Source organism: Oncorhynchus mykiss, chromosome 28 (assembly GCF_013265735.2).
Source record: "Oncorhynchus mykiss isolate Arlee chromosome 28, USDA_OmykA_1.1, whole genome shotgun sequence".
NCBI classification, from domain to species: Eukaryota; Metazoa; Chordata; class Actinopteri; order Salmoniformes; family Salmonidae; genus Oncorhynchus; species Oncorhynchus mykiss.
The window spans coordinates 17,076,579-17,097,168 of record NC_048592.1 but is presented as its reverse complement, the minus strand read 5'-3'; the positions used below and the strand labels follow the sequence as shown (position 1 = coordinate 17,097,168).

General features: G+C 47.5%; 1 protein-coding gene across 5 annotated transcripts in view; it reads right to left on the bottom strand.

Annotated features, from left to right (window-relative positions):
• Nucleotides 1-20,590, bottom strand: part of LOC110508645 (zinc finger protein 521) — a 144,418-nt gene that overhangs the window by 57,774 nt on the left and 66,054 nt on the right. For 4 of the 5 annotated variants that reach the window (XM_021589322.2, XM_036967105.1, XM_036967103.1 and 1 more), the window contains 2 exons: nt 7,089-10,654; nt 6,638-6,722 (listed from right to left, as the gene is read on the bottom strand). In XM_021589322.2, coding sequence (XP_021444997.1) covers nt 6,638-6,722; nt 7,089-10,298 — 3,295 coding nt within the window. In that variant the 5' untranslated portion in view covers nt 10,299-10,654. The remainder of the gene's footprint in view (nt 1-6,637; nt 6,723-7,088; nt 10,655-20,590) is intronic. The other variant, XM_021589321.2, reaches the window with a different exon arrangement.

Genomic DNA, 20,590 nt, shown 5'->3' with positions numbered 1-20,590 from the left:
TAGTTTGTTTCGTCCACAGACCCAGTGTACTGTACAGGGTGAGGCAAGGAGAAACAACACAACCTCCAATGCCTGAGAACGAAGGGATGACGCTTGTAAAACTGCTATTCATAATGGGGCTGTTGTTGTACAAGTCAGGAAGTACAGCATGGCAAAGGTATATGTTACGACTACAGTAGTGTAGGGGCAGTATAGAGATGTCAAGAGCTCTTCTGAATGGCAACAATGCAAATGTAATATGACACCCTCTCTCCTCTGACAAGTGACCACAACATGAAAAGGGAGGTCTTTATCAAATAGACCTAAAATGTCAAGAATGACTATAATCTAACAACACACTGCAACAGATCATGTTTGTGTTCAATACTTTGCCATCTGGACTCATAACAGCCAGAGCCCAATAGTGCACTCACACTAAAAAACAAACAGACATAAACACACAGAACCCAGTGCCAACTATACGGCGCTAGCTAGCTCTATGTACACACAACTGTCCCTGCACTGTCCCTGTGTTTATCTGCAGCATCAAGGTCCATCTCCGTGCTCTGCGTTTGGCTGGCTCTCTGTCCGTCCAGGCCTCAGTGTTATGCTCGGTGGGTTTAGCTCGATGTGTCTGTGGCCTCTCCTCTGGCCGCCCGTGTCCATTTGCTCTGCGGGTATGGCAGGCCCGAGCTGACAGATGGCAGCCCCTCTCCTCCACTCCCGTTCTGCTCCCGCTCCGGAGTAACACAGTAACTGGTTTTTCCTCCGACGTTGACCTTGCCACAGCCAGCCAGCGATCCAGGCTGGCACTCCGCCTGTCGAACAGGAGGGTAATGAAGTCCAGTACCGCTCACATGATTATTAAGGCTTTGACGCTGGGGGGCCTTTTGAGGGGCTCACGCTCTACCCCCCTCCCCTCTCCTCCCATGTCTGTCGTTCACACACCAAGCGTTGATGAGAACAGTCAATCGTTACACAGCACTTTGGAAACACCAATTGTGCGCCATAAACAGTTGTTCAAAAACTTTGTGGATTCATTGGGTATATCTTTGGCTGTTTGTTGTTGGTTCATATCCACATAACTTGCTTGTGATGCGGCTTTACCACTGGGATGTTTTCTCTGTAATGCTTTCCAGCAAAATTGTTATCTTACATCTCAACTGGATGTACTACTGCATATTCTCCCAGCTGACACCAACAGGGAAGGAGTTCATAGATAATCCAGATATAGATAGATCAGTGACTCTACCATTGGTGGTGACAACCTCTAAAGCCAAAGTCAGTCTACCACAACACAATGTTAGCCCTGTAATTCTCCCCATGCAGGCCGGAGGGAGGCATCTCTCTCCAGGCACGCTTAGAGTCTGGGTCACACTATGTGACGACGGTCTGGGATTTGAGAGGTGTGGGTTGCACCGTTGACCTTTACGAAGGCAGAGCTGTCTGTTTGCACTGCTCCCATAAGCCCCCTCCCCGTCTGACTGCTTAGCAACCCTCTCGGACCGGGGCAGGCCGTGCTGCGCATGCTCCGACGGCCTCGGTGACATCTCGGAACCTCCAGGAAGGGACAGGACTGGAGAGGTTAATTCTGATCATCCAGTATTTATAGGGCACTTCAGAACAAGGGTTGGCATTAACACTCTAAAGGAGACATCCCTCCTGTATATTAATAAAACATAGAGAAGCCAGGATTGGAGAACAGGAAGAAAGAGCTTTCTACCTCGAGCTCATTCCAGGTCGGCAGAGCAACCATGTTACGTGGTAGCTGGGCTAGAGCTACAACAGCCAAATTCTCCATTAGGTTTTTAATTATAAGATAATGCTATTCTGAGGTACGATTTCAAAATATCAAAAAGCAAAGGTTGAGAAAATTGTATGCTGAGTGTAGGTGATAACAATGAGATAGAGTACTGCAACCACATCTCCTCAAAAGGATTTGCCAAAACAAAATCACCATGGTGACCTGACATCTGCCTACCAATCATCTGCCTACCAGTCCAGACATTGTTTGCTCAAAGCTTGTGCAAACAAACCGTATGAACTGTGGGAGCATCACATATTTTCTCACATGTTGGCCTAGTCTGTGAGGTGTGGGGAAATGTCAAGAAAATCTATTGATAAAGACCACATCAGACTGAGCTTGTCTGGCCTAGGAACAGATCATCCCAACGGTGATGCCAAGAACCCCTGCTTTACAACAAACATACCTTTCCACGAATTGTACCTTTACCGCAATGCCGCAAAAGTTTTTAATGCAGACAGTCTCTCAGTTAAAGGAGTCATTGTAACTTCTTTTTTTTTTACAAGGAAGTAGCTAGAATCCATGTGACAAAAACTGTGCAGTTGAATGTGTTGAAACTAAAGATACTGTAGGCAGTATATTTCTTTGCAACCTGTTTCACTATGCTACTCGTGGACACCACATTAGCTAGGCAGAGAGGTAGAATGTAACAGGAAGGAAGGTGCGCTTAATTGCATATTAGCAGCAGCACACTCGGCTGCACAGGAGGTGACTGTGCTAACGAACGGAGAGGCGTTATTATTAATCACCAATTAATAAAAAAGCAGGCTAGGAAATCACACTCTGTCTACTCTGTATACAGTACGCATGGCTTCCTTTTGTTTCCAGTGGCTGGTCTGGGCTGGTCTGTTCTCTTATTTATTTCATAACATTGATCCAGTTCCTGTTGCCGTGGTGTGTTGTGTTTACTATTGGGTTTAGGAGTCTGATCCAGCCCCCAAGGAGTGAAATGAGAAGCTCGTTCTACTATGTTTGTTAACAGACTAAATGTGTATGCGCCTTATGAATGACTTTCATTCACTGAAGAGCACAGGTAGGCTATATCTTATTGTTATGCTGTCTCGTGGTAATAACAAGCAAATCAAAAGAGGATTTCAGGGCAGACATTTGGGGGATGGGGGGGAACAACCCTAAAACCATCACATTTCTTTACGCACCATGAAAATAAATGTCCTTTAATGGAGTGAGTGAGTGTGTCGCCACCAGTGAAGAAGAGACAGTGACAGAGATGGCATAATCAACACACCATTGCCCAAGCTGCTCCAGGGACCCAAAACAAGGAGGATATGTGTCAGGGGTAATTTGCAGCCCTTTAGAATGCAACAAAACAAGAATTTTAGCCTCAAATACTGCTATACTTCCCCGCTTACTCCATCATCACTAAAAGCCAAACACAGTACGGGTTGCCAGATTGGTGGATGGTACGAAAAAAGAAACACGCTTTTTAACTCTAAAATACAGCTATACTTCCCTGCTTACCCTATCATCACTAAAAGCCAAACACAGTACAGGTTGCCAGATTGGTGGTTAGTATGAAAAACGAAGTCAGGGAGAGTCAGGGACGGAGAGATAACAGAGAGAGGTAGAAACTGTAGGAGGGCTAGAGACCTCATGCTCCTCACCCTCCTCTCTCCAGCTCTGTAACGGCCCACTGTGCCTGCTTCACACAGAGCGGCCAGCTGTACAGCAAATGTGCCTTTCCCTCTCCCCCCCCTCTCCCCGTCCCCCACCCCCCTCTGCCCAGGCTGACCAGGCCACCGGCTCTGTGAGAGGGAGAAGGCTCCTCCCTGACTTGGCTGCAGGCTCAGCGTTGTCCTGTCACCAGCCCAAAAACCGATAGAGGTGACCCCAAAACCACTTTCTGGAATGTGCTGCCCAGGGTTTGTCGGTTTATGATTGTCCTTCTGAGCCTTGCCACCTTGGCTGGAGTAGCCACTTGGGCTGGACCAGTGTAAAAAGAAAGGATCAAAACTGTGAAAATGGGGACCCTTTTTCACCTTTTAAGCACCATGCTCAGTGCCCATGCTTTACAAACGTGTCAGTGGTCACTCAAATCCACACAGTGGTATTTGGAAGAGTAGGATAAATGGGTCAAAAGTCCCCCCCCATGATTTTCCAAATGTCAGAGTTCACAGGGAGGTTAAAGTGAATCTCTGTGGAGAGGTGATGGCCTGCTGGTTAAAACCCAACAGGCTTAACTGACATATGAAAGACCTTCAAAGGCAAACAGTTCAAAACAAACAATATAAGTGGAAAATGAATGTCAGTTAGAGCGTTTTGTCTCATTCAACTTAAACAGATGATGACTGACACACGTCGTTGTTTTGTCTGTGTGGAAGATGTGGAATGCCTTAATCAGCATCCTACACACAAAAAAAAGATACAAATGAGGGATTTGTGGGTTGATGACCACAACAGCTGAAAGCAGTATAAATGTGTTTGTCTCTGGAGATGAATCGGACACCCTCAGTTCTGTAAGTGCGCCATGCCAACAAAAAAAAAAACTCTAAACTAAAGAGTGGCCAGCTGTCTTCTGCGCTGCTATTAAATTGCTCCTTGGATGGTGGCGATATCATTTTTTTCTCCATAGGAGCATCACACCAGGTCCCCAAACAGAGCGACCAGCTGTACAGCAAATGTGTACTGATCCATCTGGGCCCTAGCAGGCTGCAGCCTCCATCTTAAGACACATGGGGCTGTTTCCAGGGCTTGGCCAGGACTGGTCTAGCCTGGTTAAACCAGACTGAATGCTGCATTCGCATGGGGGACAATGGTTCATTCTGACCACTTTGGTCAGGATGGGGGAGAGAGGGAAAGCTAGCTTTTTGGTTAGGATGGGGGAGAGAGGGGAAGGAAGGAAGGGGGAGACAGAGTGCACTTGGCTTACGTTCGGAGACTATTGTATTACAAAGATAGACAGCTGAGATTGTCCTGTCTCGGTCGGTGAGACAATTCTCGGGCCCTGTTATTCCATACACTTAGCGATAGTGGTATGTCAGGCCACATCGCTATATATAGAGTTATCAGTGTGAAGCGACACCAGTGCGAAGGGGGGCAGAAGTGGAGCGGGGCATGGGTTGAAAACAGCACCCCTATGAATCCAGCGACTGCTCCATTACCTAGGCTAATAACGCTGACAGCTGAGCGGAGATGACCCCAGACCCCCGTTTCCCCTGTCCTGTGCAGATGGCCATTAAAGGGAGAAAGTGTCCCTTTTTCAGGGAGAGAGAAAGAAGGTATTTAGAGCTTTTTCTAAATGAGGAAGGTGGGGTTTTCGGGGTTTTTTTGGGCCAAATTGGCTTTGTGGTCATAACAGCCTGCTCCGGGTTTAACCCTCCCATTGTCGAATAGGGAGAGCAGAGAGAGACATTCCTCAGCATATACATCCAACCAAGGTCACCTCCGAACAATGTTGGTGTAATAACATAAGTTAAGGCAATTACTAAGCATTTATTGTCATATCTATTTCAATCTATTTGAAGTGTTAATTTTTTTTCATACATTCCATAAATCAATATTTTATTTGGATCCATCGTACATTTGTATTCATTCCGAATAGAGTCAGAAAAGTAGGACATCCTTCAATAAACCAATCATCTATCCACTCTTTTCCTGAAACGGTTTGGATTCTAACATTATGGGGGAATAGTATGTGTGGCTGAACGACATAAAGTAACCAGTAGGGGGGTTGTTTTGTACCAAAACAGCGTGCACCATGCCAGCCTCTGATAGAGAAAGGACTAGTGCTAGCATGGTGTTGCATTAGGCACCCCCAGTAGTGTAGAGAGAGCAGATCAGATGAATACAAAACCAACCACACATTTATACACTTTCAGTCACACACAAACACACGCACATGCACACACACACACACACACACAGCACACAGCACAAAATCAAAATCACAAATCACATGCCTGTGATTGTTTATGCACAAACAGTGTGTTCCTGATAGAATTGCCCAGCGGTCCTGATAGAATTGCCCGCCGCGTTTAAATTCACCTGCGCCTAGGAGCGCATCCCAAACAGAGAGGCGGGTTGGTTCCAGATCAATGAGTCTCTCTCCCACTGAAGACAACAGATAATGCAGTGTAATGAAAGAGCCGCCAAACGAGATGAATAAATGAATGAGTAAAGGAAGGTGAGACTGGAATTCAGACGCCTACTTAATTCAGGCAAGAAAGAAAGAAGCCTGGGTAGTGAATTGTGTGTTCTCCGCTAATTATTCTACCTGCATACAAATGAACGCCAAAAGTAAAGGCGTTTGAGAATTATAGAACAGAAGAGTGTGCTCTTTGTGTTGGAATCAAGCTTTCAGAATAATCATGTGTTGAATAACATTTGATTCAAGTGTATCTAGAATCTTGTTTGATGAACTTAGCGTACATGCATCAGATTGTGCTACATGGTTGTTTTTACACATTTCATACGGGATCAGTCATTTCAGCACTGACAGACCAAAATGTCTGAAAGTCAAGGGCAGGCACACACATCATGTTCATGCTTGTGTTTCACAGAGGCTACCATCATCAGTTCACAAGGTATTGACATAGAGGATTGAATATTATATAGTTATGCTAACAGTACTTATTTGTATTACAACAAAGGGTGTATTTAGTACTACACTGAAGGGAGAATGTGAAAGATGTAAAGCCATGTGTAGTAATATGCTCTGGATAAGAGCGTCTGCTAATTGACCAAAATGTAATAGAAATGTAATATCTTGGGGAAATATGTTGAATAGTTAAACAATATATTGAACAGATATTCCTTTGTTTGACTACTTGAGACAGTTCCTAAAAAAAAGTGACCATAAACATAGAGAGAAAATAAGAACTGAGTAACCTCTCTTACCTAGCATGTGATTGGCCACGTGGACCTGGATGTCCCATTCGCTGTAGAAGACCATCTGACACTTGATGCACTGGTAGGTCTTCTTCTAAGCAAGAAACCAAGAGAAAAGGACAACACAAGGACACATGGATTTAGAGTACATCAATGTCACATTCTTACTGGGCACTCGGAGGACTTACTGAGCACTTCTTTGGCTAGAAATCCTGTAACTAATGTCTGTGTTTAATTAACAACCAAAAAACGTGGATACTTTTCTAATTTGGCCATTTTCTAACACATTAGTTATATAATATATGGGTTTCCCAGACACATGTTAAGCCTAGTTCTGGACTAAAAGGCGTGGTCAATTAAGAATCTCCATTGAAATAGCTTTATAGTCTAGGACTAGGCTTAATCTCTGTCTGGGAAACTGGCTCGTTGTGTTCATCTCCATTGTATTAAGTTCTCTCACCTCCTCAGTCTGTGAGGGGCTGGCCCTGGGCATGGGGGAGACTTGTGGGGTCCTGAGCTGCCCGCTGTTGCTGTCCCCTCCCTGCTCCCTGTGCACCGTCTGGACGTGGTTCTGCAGCTCAGCCTCCGACTCAAACTTCACGTTGCAGCTGGTGCACCGTGTCTTGGTGGCGGTCGAGGAAATAGAGGAGGAGGGCGATGACGATGAATGGGGCGGCTTGCCTTTCCCCTCTCTGGGGCTGAGTCTCTCCGTCTGAGCGGTCCATGCTGTTACAGGCATGGCTGGGGTCGTGGCTCCTCCCCCTCCCTGCTGCTGCTGCCTGCCTCCATTCATCACCGTGGGGCTGGAGCTCTTTGAGCCGGCGGCGCTGACACATGCGGCACACAGCCCGTAAGGCAGCCCGTTGATGTCCAGCTTCACCAGGTCAGATTTGGAGCGGAACTCCTTCAGGCACGAGGCACACTTGAAGAGTTTCTGGTTGGCCTGGTGGTGTTGTTGGTGGTGATGCTGGTTGTGGTGGTGGGAAGCGAGATTGGTGGTGCGGCCAATGGGGTGGTTGGTGGACATGGTGCCTGTCTTCTGCATGTGGAAGGTGCCGTGGATCTTGAGCTCCAGGGTGGAGGTGACGGTCTGCATGCATACCACACAGCGGAACCCCGTCAGGGAGTTCCGCAGGTCGGGGTGCATCTGGCAGTGCTCCATGAAGTCCTCCTCGCTCTGCAGGGGCATCTTGCAGATGCGGCAACTGCCCGTGTCTAGGCTCTTGCTGTGGGTGACCTTGTGCTCGGTCAATGTGAGCAGCGAGGGGAAACGCTCTCCGCAGATGGGACACATGTAGTGCTTGACGGGGCCCAGGTGGGTCTGCATGTGTTCCCTCAGACCTGCCTCTGAAAAGAAGGTGCGCTGGCAGACGTTACACTTGTGGGTGCCCTTGATCATGTCCGACTTCCTCTTCGCCATGGCGCTCTCGCCCGGGCGGATGTTGTGGTCTCGGAGCTGGTGGTTGGTGAGGAGTGAGTCCATGGTGTATGACGCCCCACAGATGTCACACCCAAACAAGGGGTCAGCGGTGTCCACTTCCTCCTCACTCCCATCGTGGTTGTTTGGGGACTCCAACACGCCTCCTGATCCTGCCGCTCCTGTACCATGGCTGTTGGACAGGAGACCCTGTAGCTCTGCGTCGTCCTTGGCCGCCGGGTGGTGGTCCGCTCCTCCGGTGGTGGATCCATTCGCACCACAGTTCTGGGCCTTGCCCTCGAACACACAGTGCTTTTCCCTCAGGTGCTTTTCCAGAAGTACGATGGCGTGGAAGGCCTTGCTGCAGAAGCGGCAGTTGTACTTCTTGCTGTGTGTGGTGATGTGGCACTGCAGCTCCACCTCCGTGCCGAAGGACTCCCCACAGAAGATGCAGCGGTGGGCCCGGCCCTGATTCTCCAGGTGGCTGTGCTTGACATGCAGCTGCAGGTCGGCCTCGTGCCTGAAGTCCCAGTTGCAGGAGGTGCAGCGGTACACCTTCTTCTCATTGCTGTGCTTGACAGCCAGGTGGAGCTGGGTGGACACCTTGGAGTCAAACACTTCCTGGCAGAGGGTGCAGCGGAAGAACACAAATGTGTGCATGTCCAGCAGGTGTTTTTGCAGGTCGTCTACCGAGGTGAACTGCTTGTCGCAGCTCTCACAGATGTAGTAAGTGGAGGTGATGGTAAAGTGGACCGTCACATGCTTCAGCAGGGACTCCTGGTTGGGGAAGTCCTTGTTGCACTGGGGGCAGTTGAGTTGGGGCTGCATCCCATCCAGGTGAGTCTTCAGGTGGGTCTGGAACAAGTCCAGGCTGGTGTACTTGGCCCCACACTGGTTGCAGATGAACTCGCTAGTGCCACGATTGCTGCGAGAGGAGGAACCATGAAGGAAAGATTGATCAATCGATATGGGTGAGGAAGGGCTGAGGGTCCGCAGAGACTTCTTTCCATTGTTGATGTAGTTCAGCGCCAGAGGAATGTTCTTGTGGTTTTCTTTGATGTGCTTGTTCAGCTTCAGAACGCTGTTGAAGATGGGCGAGTTGGTGCAGTAGGAGCAGGAGTACACCTCTACAATGGGCTCCTTGGGAGTCACCTCTAGCGGGGAGTCGAAACGCAGGCTGCCCCCGTCACAGTGGGTCTGACGGACGTGCTCCTCCAGGGTGGCCTCAGTCAGGAATCCCATGAAGCACTGGGGACAGAAGAAGGCATTACTCTCCTTGGCCACGGGGCTGGGGAAGCCGTGGGAACAGCGGATGTGTTCTTGAAGAGAGTTGAGGTCACTTAAAACCTCAGTGCAGAAATTACACTGAAGCAGGGTGTCAGGCAGGCTGCCCATCAGGGTGGCATGGTCCTCGGCATTGTGCACCTGCTTCAGGTGCTCGTTCAGGTTGAACAGGGAGGGAAGCACCTCTAGGCAGAACTGACAGGTGTGTGCCTGCTCAGGTTTGTCAAGGTGCATGGTCCGCAGGTGTATCTGAAGCACGGCAAGGCTAGAGAACACCTGCTTGTTGCAGTAGATACAGCTGTAGGAGATCTTGGGCTGCTTGGATGAACGGCCCCCAATGTCGTGTGAGGTGTGCTGGGCGGCCCTCTTTCTCCTCCCCCGGGTCTTGGGTATGGGCGGGGCTACCTCCACCATGGTGGAGCTGTCGACGGAGAGGTTGGAGTCTGGGGTGGTGCTGGAGACAGAGGTGTAGCCCACAGTGAGCAGGGATGGGCTGTTGCTGTGGTTACTGGATTCGGGGAGCTGGTGGACATCCATGTGGGCGTACAGGTCCTCCACAGAGAGGAAGTGCTCAGAGCAGACAGCGCAGTTGTGACCTTTGCGGTCGCGGCTGTGGGCCTGGTCAATGTGGGTTAGCAGGACACCCTCGTCGCTGAATGGCTCGTGGCAATAGATGCACTGCAAGGCGCCACACAGGCCCCCGTCCTCCGATGGAGAGCACTCTGGGTGGCACTCAGCGATGTGCCTTTGCAACTCCTCAGGGACATCAAAACCCTCCTCGCAGCGGCTGCACTTCCTCGTCTCCTTCAGCTTCCACTCCTCTCTGGAGAGGCCGCTACCTGGCCCCCCACCACCACCGTCTTTGCCCCGCTCGTGGACCTGCATGTGTCCATGGAGGGAGCTGGAGGAGAGAAAGCCCCGGCGGCACACAGGGCACTTGTGGGGCTTGTTGGAGGCGTGGGTCTTCATATGGATCTTGAGGTGGTCGCTGCGTGAGAAGGCCGAGTCGCACTCGCCACAGTGGTACTTTTTGTCGCCGGTGTGCAGCTTGACGTGGCGGTCGCGGCTGCGCTTGTGCTTGAACAGGCGGCTGCAGAAGGTGCAGCTGAAGGGGAGCTTGTCACCGTGGCTCTGCTCGTGGCGCTTCAGGAAGCTCAGACGGCTGAAGGACTTGTCGCAGAACTGGCACGGGTACGGCAGGCCGGGGCCCCCTTCATCCTCGCCAAAATCATAGTCTTCACCGTGGCCGGGGGAAGTCTGGTCTTTACTGGATGGAGATGATGCAGGCCAAGAACAGGAAGGATCATCCTCGAGATCAACACCATCTGTACAGAGTTACAGAGGTACAGAGGTACAGAGAGAGAGAGAGAGAGAGAGAGAGAGAGAGAGAGAGAGAGAGAGAGAGAGAGAGAGAGAGAGAGAGAGAGAGAAAGAGAGAAAGAGAGAGAGAGAGAGAGAGAGAGAGAGAGAGAGAGAGAGAGAGAGAGAGAGAGAGAGAGAGAGAGAGAGAGACACAGAGACACAGAGACACAGAGACACAGAGACACAGAGACACAGAGACACAGAGACAAAGAGACACAGAGACACAGAGACACAGAGACACAGAGACACAGAGACACAGAGACACAGAGACACAGAGAGGCAGAGAGCATAAGAGAGAGAGCATAAGAGATAGAAGAAGGTGAAAATGAGGAACAAGAGGGAGATGGGGAAAGAGAGAAGGTGTTTTGTCAGATTTCATTAGGAAGTCATTTGTCTCAGCTCTGTTAAATAGTAAAGGTGGGCTGCTGTGGCATTAGTCAGTATGGTAATTGCAAGGTAGCTAAGTATGAATTTACATTCCTTTGTTACTTGGACATTTTTCCTCTTGCGACTGCATTATGCTTGCCTCTCAGAGGTAACAATTCCTCGCCTTATGAATTATCTAAAAACCTACACTTCAACCTGCTATTCAAAGTGTAATTACAGGTAAGGAAAGAAAAATGTAAATTATTTTACCACAATTAACCTTGTATGTGGCCATGTAATGGCTTAGCCCGCTGTGACTTAAAATCTCTCTGACATTTAATCCCCAACACAAGGCAATGGGGAGCTTCAAGATGTAACCCCCACATGAGGTAAATTAGACAATTTCTATTATTCTTTAAAAATGACCTGAATAGTTTAGAAGAAATAGACTTTAAAATGACCTTATGTCAAGGGAGAGAAGAAAACAAAAGTCCACATCTTAGAACATTTTAAGGGAGAATTTAAACAAATGAATGCACAGTAATTCAAACACACTGTCGACACATACGTATGAATAACACTCTCGTCACGACCGCAAACGAATGACTTTGTCAGGGAGAAGCGGTCTGTTCTGACAATTTGTCTATGGATATTAGATTATAGAATATTGGCTCAGCTGAGTGATTACTGGCTGAATGGAGCCATAAGGCAGCCGGTGCTTTAGGGGCACTGTGTAGGGTTAGGGTGAGGTCAGAGAGAGAGAGAGAGAGCGAGAGAGAGATGGGCGGAGCATGGGGAGGATAAATACTTCACCCAAGGACAAGCAGGTGCAGTGAAGTACGTGCCATCGCTTTTTTTTCGTTAATTTACTGTCTCTTTATCACAATCGGTTTATTCATTGACATTCCAATGGTGCGGAATACAGAACACAGTGTGATATAAAATGGAAAATGCAGAAAACCCGTTTCCAGCAGGTTCAAAAGGTGATGGACCACTTCTTCCCTCTGCCGAATTCTAAGTGCTGTGAACTTCCTTATTTAAATAAAACAACGTAATTCCAACCCCTTCGGAAAGAAAGCCAAAGTCAAAAGGCCAAAACTTGGAACGGGAAAAACAAGAGGAAACTGCACAGATTCATGGGATGGACAAAGGAAAAGCATAATGCCTTGATCATTCCAGGATCCAACCTTCCCCTTCACCATGCTATCTTTTAGCTGACGAATAAGTCTTCCCCCCCCCCCCCCCCCCCCCCCCCCATTCCCTCCTTCCCTCCCTCCCTCCCTCCCATTCTGTTGTTTTTGCTGGGGAGAGAGATCTGCCCTTAGTCAGGATAACATGCCCTCACTGAGTACTTACACCCGTCAGGGCCTATCTTCAGGAAACAGATGGGGTCGGAGGTTATTCCCCTGCCCCTCCAAACTGCTGAAAGCAGCACATTGAGGACGGCCTGCCTACCTCCCACCTCCGACCCCCCTTCACCCCCCTGTCCCTGGCACACTGCCCACTTTGCACAAGCTCTGAGTCAAACCCAAGGAGCAGCAAACCAAACCTTGCCTGATTTATCTTCTTTCTGTATGTAGTTCATCCATGTTGTTTTGTTCTGGTTGGAGGGAGGATGGGTGAGTCAGTGGAATGCCCTCCTCCACACACACACACACACACACACACACACACACACAAACACACACACACACACACACACACACATTCTCCCAGGATAGGAGTAGACAGCAGAGCAGAGAGAAATGACCCTAACCAATGCCTTACAGTCAAACACGTTGGCTCGGAGACAACACCAAAACAAACAAACACATAGCCAGATACAGGAAATATATATTACATGAAATCCTGCTTGTCTTAAATGATGATGGCACGGCCGGCAGACATTGCGATGCTGTCAAGGCTGCCTCCTCCGTTCTTTGTTTAGTTCATTAACAATGTATATAATGTCTTTATTACACTGAGCTGCATACATTAGTCAACAGACACACCAAACAACGGGGGAGCGGGAGTCATGAGTTATGTACACAAGGATTATACAAGTGGGTCATCATTTGACTTGAACTGTCCAGCGCCTAATTGAATTAACATTCTCATGGTGCATCATTGTTGATTAACACAAGTGAATTAATGATCTGTGTGTAGACATGACAGCTGTGTTGACATTGGACATGTGAGTACAGTATTGTTAATCGTACACGTGTTCTCCAATGTCTTCTGAATCATATCTACGCTGCTTTCTCTGTACTGTTCTTATTCCCACTAATGCGTTGTCTCGTTCTGAAAGGACGTTGGTGTACCATTCAAAAGGCCCACTGATATGGCTTTCGACAAACAGGTGGTTACTGACTCCTCGAAGCTAGTACTTTTGAGATAACAATATTTGACCATATCTCATATCGGAGGGTGGCCATCATATATCACCATGGTGCTTGAGGTCAACAGCTCAGGTAACACACACAAGACCGTCATGACAAGTGTGTGAACAACGGCAGATGAAAGCACTGTTCAACCCCAGGAGACTTAAGAGATAGAGAGACCCTCCTGTTTTTCCCCTCCTTCACCCAGACAAGAAATACCCAGGTCCTCGTCAGCCTGAGTAAATAACAGGGAGCCGAGAAGGCCTTTTCTTCCACGTCCGTCCGTCCGTCTCTGGGGCCTCTGCACGCCAGCACTCTCTGTGCCGCTGCCAAAGGGGATGCTGGGGCCTGAAAAAGTACACCCTGCAGCTGAAGGGCTGTCTTTGTTGGCCTGCCAAGGCCTTCCTGAGCATCCTACAGCCAACAGCCTGTCACGTCCTGGGAGGAAGACCTCCATCTTAGGGCCTGTCCCTCTACCCTGCTCTCTCTCTGGGCTCTGGAGTCTTTCCCCTCTCTCTCTCTGGACTCTGGAGTCTTTCCTCTCTCTTTCTCTCTGGGCTCTGGAGTCTTTCCTCTCTCTCTCTCTCTCTCTGGGCTCTGGAGTCTTTCCTCTCTCTCTCTCTCTGGGCTCTGGAGTCTTTCCTCTCTCTTTCTCTCTGGGCTCTGGAGTCTTTCCTCTCTCTCTCTCTCTCTCTGGGCTCTGGAGTCTTTCCTCTCTCTCTCTCTCTGGGCTCTGGAGTCTTTCCCCTCTCTCTCTCTTTGGGCTCTGGAGTCTTTCCTCTCTCTCTCTCTCTGGGCTCTGGAGTCTTTCCTCTCTCTCTCTCTCTGGGCTCTGGAGTCTTTCCTCTCTCTCTCTGGGCTCTGGAGTCTTTCCTCTCTCTCTCTCTGGTCTCTCTCACTGGGTTCTTTCCTCAGTCTTATATTAGCCCCTCTCTCTTTCTCTCGTCCCTTTTCTCTCTTGCTCAATCTGTTGTTCTCTCTCTTGCTGCTATAACAGTCTCCACTCTTCTGGGAAGGCTTTCCATTAGATGTTGGAGCATTGCTGTGGGGACTTGCTTCCATTCAGGCACAAGAGCATTAGTGAGGTGGGCACTGATGTTGGGCAATTAGGCCTGGCTCGTAATTGGCATTCCAATTCATTCCAAAGGTTTTCGATGGGGTTGAGGTCAAGGCTCTGTGCAGGTCAGTCAAGTTCTTCAACACCTCGCTTAGCATACAGGGGAATTGTCATGCTGAAACAGGAAAGGTCCTTCCCCAAACTGTTACCACAAATTTGGAAGAACAGAATCGTCTAGAATGTCATTGCATGCTGTAGTGTTAAGATTTCCCTGGAACTAAGGGGCATAGCCTAAACCATGAAAAACAGCACCAGACCATTATTCCTCCTCCACCAAACTTTACAGTTGGCACTAGGAATTCAGGCAGATACAGTTGAAGTCGGAAGTTTACATACACCTCAGCCAAATGCATTTAAAGTCAGTTTTTCCATAATTCCTGACATTTAATCCTAGTAAAAATTGTCTTAGGTCAGTTAGGATCTCCACTTTATTTTAAGAATGTGAAATGTCAGAATAATAGTAGAGAGCATGATTTATTTCAGCTTTTATTTCTTTCATCACATTAACAGTGGATCAGAAGTTTACATACACTAAATTAGTATTTGGTAGCATTGCCTTTAAATTGTTTAACTTGGGTCAAACGTTTCAGGTAGCCTTCCACAAGCTTCCCACAATAAGTAGGCCTCCTTGCTCGCACACACTTTTTCAGTTCTGCCCACAAATTGTGTATAGGATTGAGATCAGGGCTTTGTGATGGCCACTCCAATATCTTGACTTTGTTGTCCTTAAGCCATTTTGCCACAACTTCAAGGGTCATTGCCCATTTGGAAGACCCATTTGTGACCAAGCTTTAACTTCCTGACTGATGTCTGGAAATGTTGCTTCAATATATCCACATAATTTTCCTCCCTCATGATGCCATCTATTTTGTGAAGTGCACCAGTCCCTCCTTCAGCAAAGCACCCCCACAGCATGATGCTACCACCCCCGTGCATCACGGTTGGGATGGTGTTCTTCGGCTTGCAAGCACCCCCTTTTTCCTCCCAACATAATGACAAAGTCATTATGGCCAAACAGTTCTATTTGTGTTTCATCAGACATTTCTCCAAAAAGTACGATCTTTGTCCCCATGTGCAGTTGCAAATCGTAGTCTGGCTTTCTTATGGCGGTTTTGGAGCAGTGGCTTCTTCCTTGATGTGCGGCCTTTCAGGTTATGTCGATATAGGACTCGTTTTACTGTGGATATAGATACTATTGTACCTGTTTCCTCCAGCATCTTCACAAGGTCCTTTGCTGTTGTTCTGGGATTGAATTGCACTTTTCGCACCAAAGTACGTTCATCTCTAGGAGACAGAACGCATCTCCTTCCTGAGTGGTATGATGGCTGCGTGGTCCCATGGTGTTTATACTTGCGTACTATTGTTTGTACAGATGAACGCGGTACCTTCAGCCATTTGGAAATTGCTCCCAAGGATGAACCAGACTTGTGGAGATCTACAATTTGTTTCTGAGTTCTTGGCTGATTTCTTTTGATTTTCCCATGATGTCAAGCAAAGAGGCACTGAGTTTGAAGGTAGGCCTTGAAATACATCCACAGGTACACCTCCAATTGACTCAAATTATGTTAATTAGCCTATCAGAAGCTTCTAAAGCCATTACATTATTTTCTAGAATTTTCCAAGTTGGTTTAAAGGCACAGTCAACTTATGTATGTAAACTTCTGACCCACTGGAATTGTGATACAATGAATTATAAGTGAAATAATCTGTCTGTAACCAATTGTTGGAAAAATGACTTGTGTCATGCACAAAGTAGACATCCCAACCGACTTGCCAAAACTATAGTTTGTAAAAAATAAATTTGTGGAGTGGTTGAAAAAAGAGTTTTAAGGACTCCAACCTAAGTGTATGTAAACTTCAGACTTCAACTGTAGCTTTCTCCTGGCATCCACCAAACCCAGATTAGTCCGTCAGACTGCCAGATGGCGAAGCGTGATTCATCACTCCAGAGAATGCGTTTCCACTGCTCCAGAGTCCAATGGCGGCGAGCTTTACACCCCTCCAACCGACACTTGGCATTGCACATGGTGATCTTAGGCTTGTGTGCGGCTGCTTAGCCATGGAATCCCATTTCATAACGCTCCTGACGAACAGTCCTTGTGCTGACGTTGCTTCCAGAGGCAGTTTGGAACTGGGTAGTGTGTGTGTGGCCTACCACTTCGCGGCTGAGCCGTTGTTGCTCCAAGCCCTTTCCACTTCACAATAAAAGCACTTAGAGTTGACTGGGGCAGTTCTAGCAGGGCAAAAATGTTACAAACTGACTTGTTGGAAAGGTGGCATCCTATGACGGTGCCAAGTTGAAAGTCTCTGAGCTTATTCAGTAAGGTCATTCTACTGCCAATGTTTGTCTATGGAGATTGCATGGCTGTGTGCTTGATTTTCTATGTCTGTCAGCAACCGGTGTGGCTGAAATAGGTGAACTTTGATGCATGTCCACATGCTTTTGTATATATAGTGTATGTGTTTTTTTTTCCACCAGGACAGCTGGAAACTCATTCGACATCTGTTTAGTCTGTTTTTTTTTTATACAAGTAATAGTTTTTTTTTTTTTTTATAAATGTAAATGTGTTATCTCTTTTGGTTTGATCTGAGTTGGAGGTCTACAGGGAATGGTGGTAATTTAAAAATTAAATATTGTTTGGCACAGTTTACTGCTGTTTACAAAGGTCTTTTGGAATATCAGCTTTCTATACACATAACCATTGGGCACCTACATAAATTCTATCCTATAGATCAAGATTTTACTGAAACACTCCCAAAACTACCCTACGCAAACCCTAATCACTAATCCCTTACTGTTACCCTAACCCCAAATCTAACCCTAATTCTAACCCTAACCCTAAACCCAACCCCTAAGCTTAAAATAGCCTTTGTCCTCATGGGTATGTGGGAAATGTCCCCACGAGGGAGAGTTTTCCTTGTTCTACTATCCATGTAGGAAAGGATAGAAGAACCAACCAACCAACCAACCAACCCACCCACACACACACACACCCACACACACACACACCCACACACACACACACACACACACACACACACACACACACACACACACACACACACACACACACACACACACACACACACACACACACACACACACACACACACACACACACACACACACACACACACACACACACACCCCGAGCCTCCAATCCAGTTTACATTTGCTCTGTGTGCCACCTCTCATGTTCATTTTTAGCTCTCACTGTGTAAATATTACTGTTCAAATAAGCCTTTCAGTCAGAGACCTGGTGCCATTGCTGCTCCTGCACACACACAGACGCTGCTCTTAAGGACCCCTCAAGCTGACTTGCTCTTGACTTCAAGCATTTACTGCAAAAACAAAGCTACCCTATAGAATCTGTTAGCTCAAACTGGTTTGTTTCTGTGACCCCATTATTTGTATTTATTTCACCTTGATTTAAACAGGTAGGCTAGTTGAGAACAAGTTCTCATTTACAACTGCGACCTGGCCAAGATAAAGCAGAGCAGTTCGACACATACAACAACACAGAGTTACACATGGAATAAACAAACATACAGTCAAATGAGGTAAGATAAGGGAGGTAAGGCAATAAATAGGCCATGGTGGCGAAGTAATTACAATATACCAATTAAACACTGGAGTGATAGATGTGCAGAAGATGAATGTGCAAGTAGAGATACTGGAGTGCAAAGGAGCAAGATAAATAAATACAGTACGGGGATGAGATAGATGGATGAGATATTTACAGATGGGCTATGTACAGGTGCAGTGATCTGTGAGATGATCTGTGAGATGCTGCTATGGTGACCAGTGAACTGAGATAAGGCGGGGCTTTACCTAGCAAAGACTTGTAGATGACCTGGAGCCAGTGGGTTTGGCGACGAGTATGAAGCGAGGGCCAGCCAACGAGAGCGTATAGGTTGCAGTGGTGGGTAGTATATTGGGCTTTAGTGACAAAACGGATGGCACTGTGATAGACTGCATCCAATTTGTTGAGTAGAGTGTTGGAGGCTATTTTGTAGATGACAGAGCCAAAGTCAAGGATTGGTAGGATGGTCAGTTTTACGAGGGTATGTTTGGCAGCATGAGTGAAGGATGCTTTGTTGCGAAATAGGGAGCCGATTCTAGATTTAATTTTGGATTGGAGATGCTTAATGTGAGTCTGAAAGGAGAGTTTACAGTCTAGCCAGACACCTAGGTATTTGTAGTTGTCCACATATTCTAAGTCAGAACCGTCCAGAGTAGTGATGCTGGACGCGTGGGCAGGTGCGGGCAGCGATCGGTTGAAGAGCATGCATTTAGTTTTACTTGCATTTAAGAGCAGTTGGAGGCCACGGAAGGAGAGTTGTATGGCATTGAAGCTTGTCTGGAGGTTAGTTAACACAGTGTCCAAAGAAGGGCCAGAAGTATTCACAATGGTGTCGTCTGCGTAGAGGTAGATCAGAGAATCACCAGCAGCAAGAGCGATATCATTGATGTATACAGAGAAGAGAGTCGGCCCGAGAATTTAACCCTGTGGCACCCCCATGGAGACTGCCAGTAGTCCGGACAACAGGCCCTCCGATTTGACACACTGAACAATATCAGAGAAGTAGTTGGTGAACCAGGCGAGGCAGTCATTTGAGAAACCAAGGTTGTTGAGTCTGCCGATAAGAATATGGTGATTGACAAAGTCGAAAGCCTTGGCAGGGTCGGTGAATACGGCTGCACAGTAATATCTCTTATCGATGGCGGTTATGATATGGTTTAGGACCTTGAGCCTGACTGAGGTGCACCCATGTCCAGCTCTGAAACCAGATTGCATAGCGGAGAAGGTACGGTGGGATTCAAAATGGTCAGTAATCTGTTTGTTAACTTGGCTTTCGAAGACCTTAGAAAGGCAGGGTAGGATAGATATAGGTCTGTAGCAGTTTGGGTCTAGAGTATCTCCCCCTTTGAAGAGGGGGATGATCGCGGCAGCTTTCCAATCTTAGGGAATCTCAGATGATACGAAAGGGAGGTTGAACAGGCTAGTAATAGGGGTTGCAACAATTTCGGCAGATAATTGTAGAAAGAAAGAGAGGGTCCAGATTGTCTAGCCCGGCTGATTTGTAGGGAGAAATGGGGAGGCTTGTGTGAGTTATGTGGGGGGTGCAGGGCAGTTGACCGGGTTAGGGGTAGCCAGGTGGAGAGCATGGCTAGCCGTAGAAAAATGCTTATTGAAATTCTCAATTATAGTGGATTTATCAATGTTTCCTAGCCTCAGTGCAGTGGGCAGCTAGGAGGAGGTGCTCTTATTCTCCATGAACCTTACAGTGTCCCATAACTTTTTGGAGTTTGTGCTACAGGATACACATTTCTGCTTGAAAAAGCTAGTCTTAGCTTTCCTAACTGCCTGTGTACATTGGTTCCTAAAATCCCTGAAAGTTGCATATCACGGGGGCTATTCGATGCTAATGCAGAACGCCACAGGATGTTTTTGTGCTGTCAAGGCAGTCGGGTCTGGAGTGAACCAAGGGCTATATCTGTTCCTGGTTCTACATTTTTGAATGGGGCATGCTTATTTAAGATGGTGAGGAAGGTACTTTTAAAGAATAACCAGGCATCCTCTACTGACTGGATGAAGTCAATATCCTTCCAGGATACCCGGGCCATGTCGATTAGAAAGGCCTGAAGTGTTTTAAGAAGCGTTTGACAGTGATGAGGGGTGGTCGTTTGACCGCAGACCTATTGCGGATGCGGGCAATGAGGCAATGATCGCTGAGATCTTGGTGTATTTGGAGGGGTGTATTTGGTGGGCAGAGGTGTATTTGGAAGGCAAGTTGGTTAGAATGATATCTATGAGGGTGCCCGTGCTTACGGATTTGGGGTTGTACCTGGTAGGTTCATTGATCATTTGTGTGAGATTGAGGGCATCAAGCTTAGATTGTAGGATGGCTGGGGTGTTAAGCATGTCCCAGTTTAGGTCATCTAGCAGCACGAGCTCTGAAGATAGATGGGGGGGGCAATCAATTCACATATGGTGTCCAGGGCACAGCTGGGGGCAGAGGGTGGTCTATAGCATGCGGCAACGGTGAGAGAC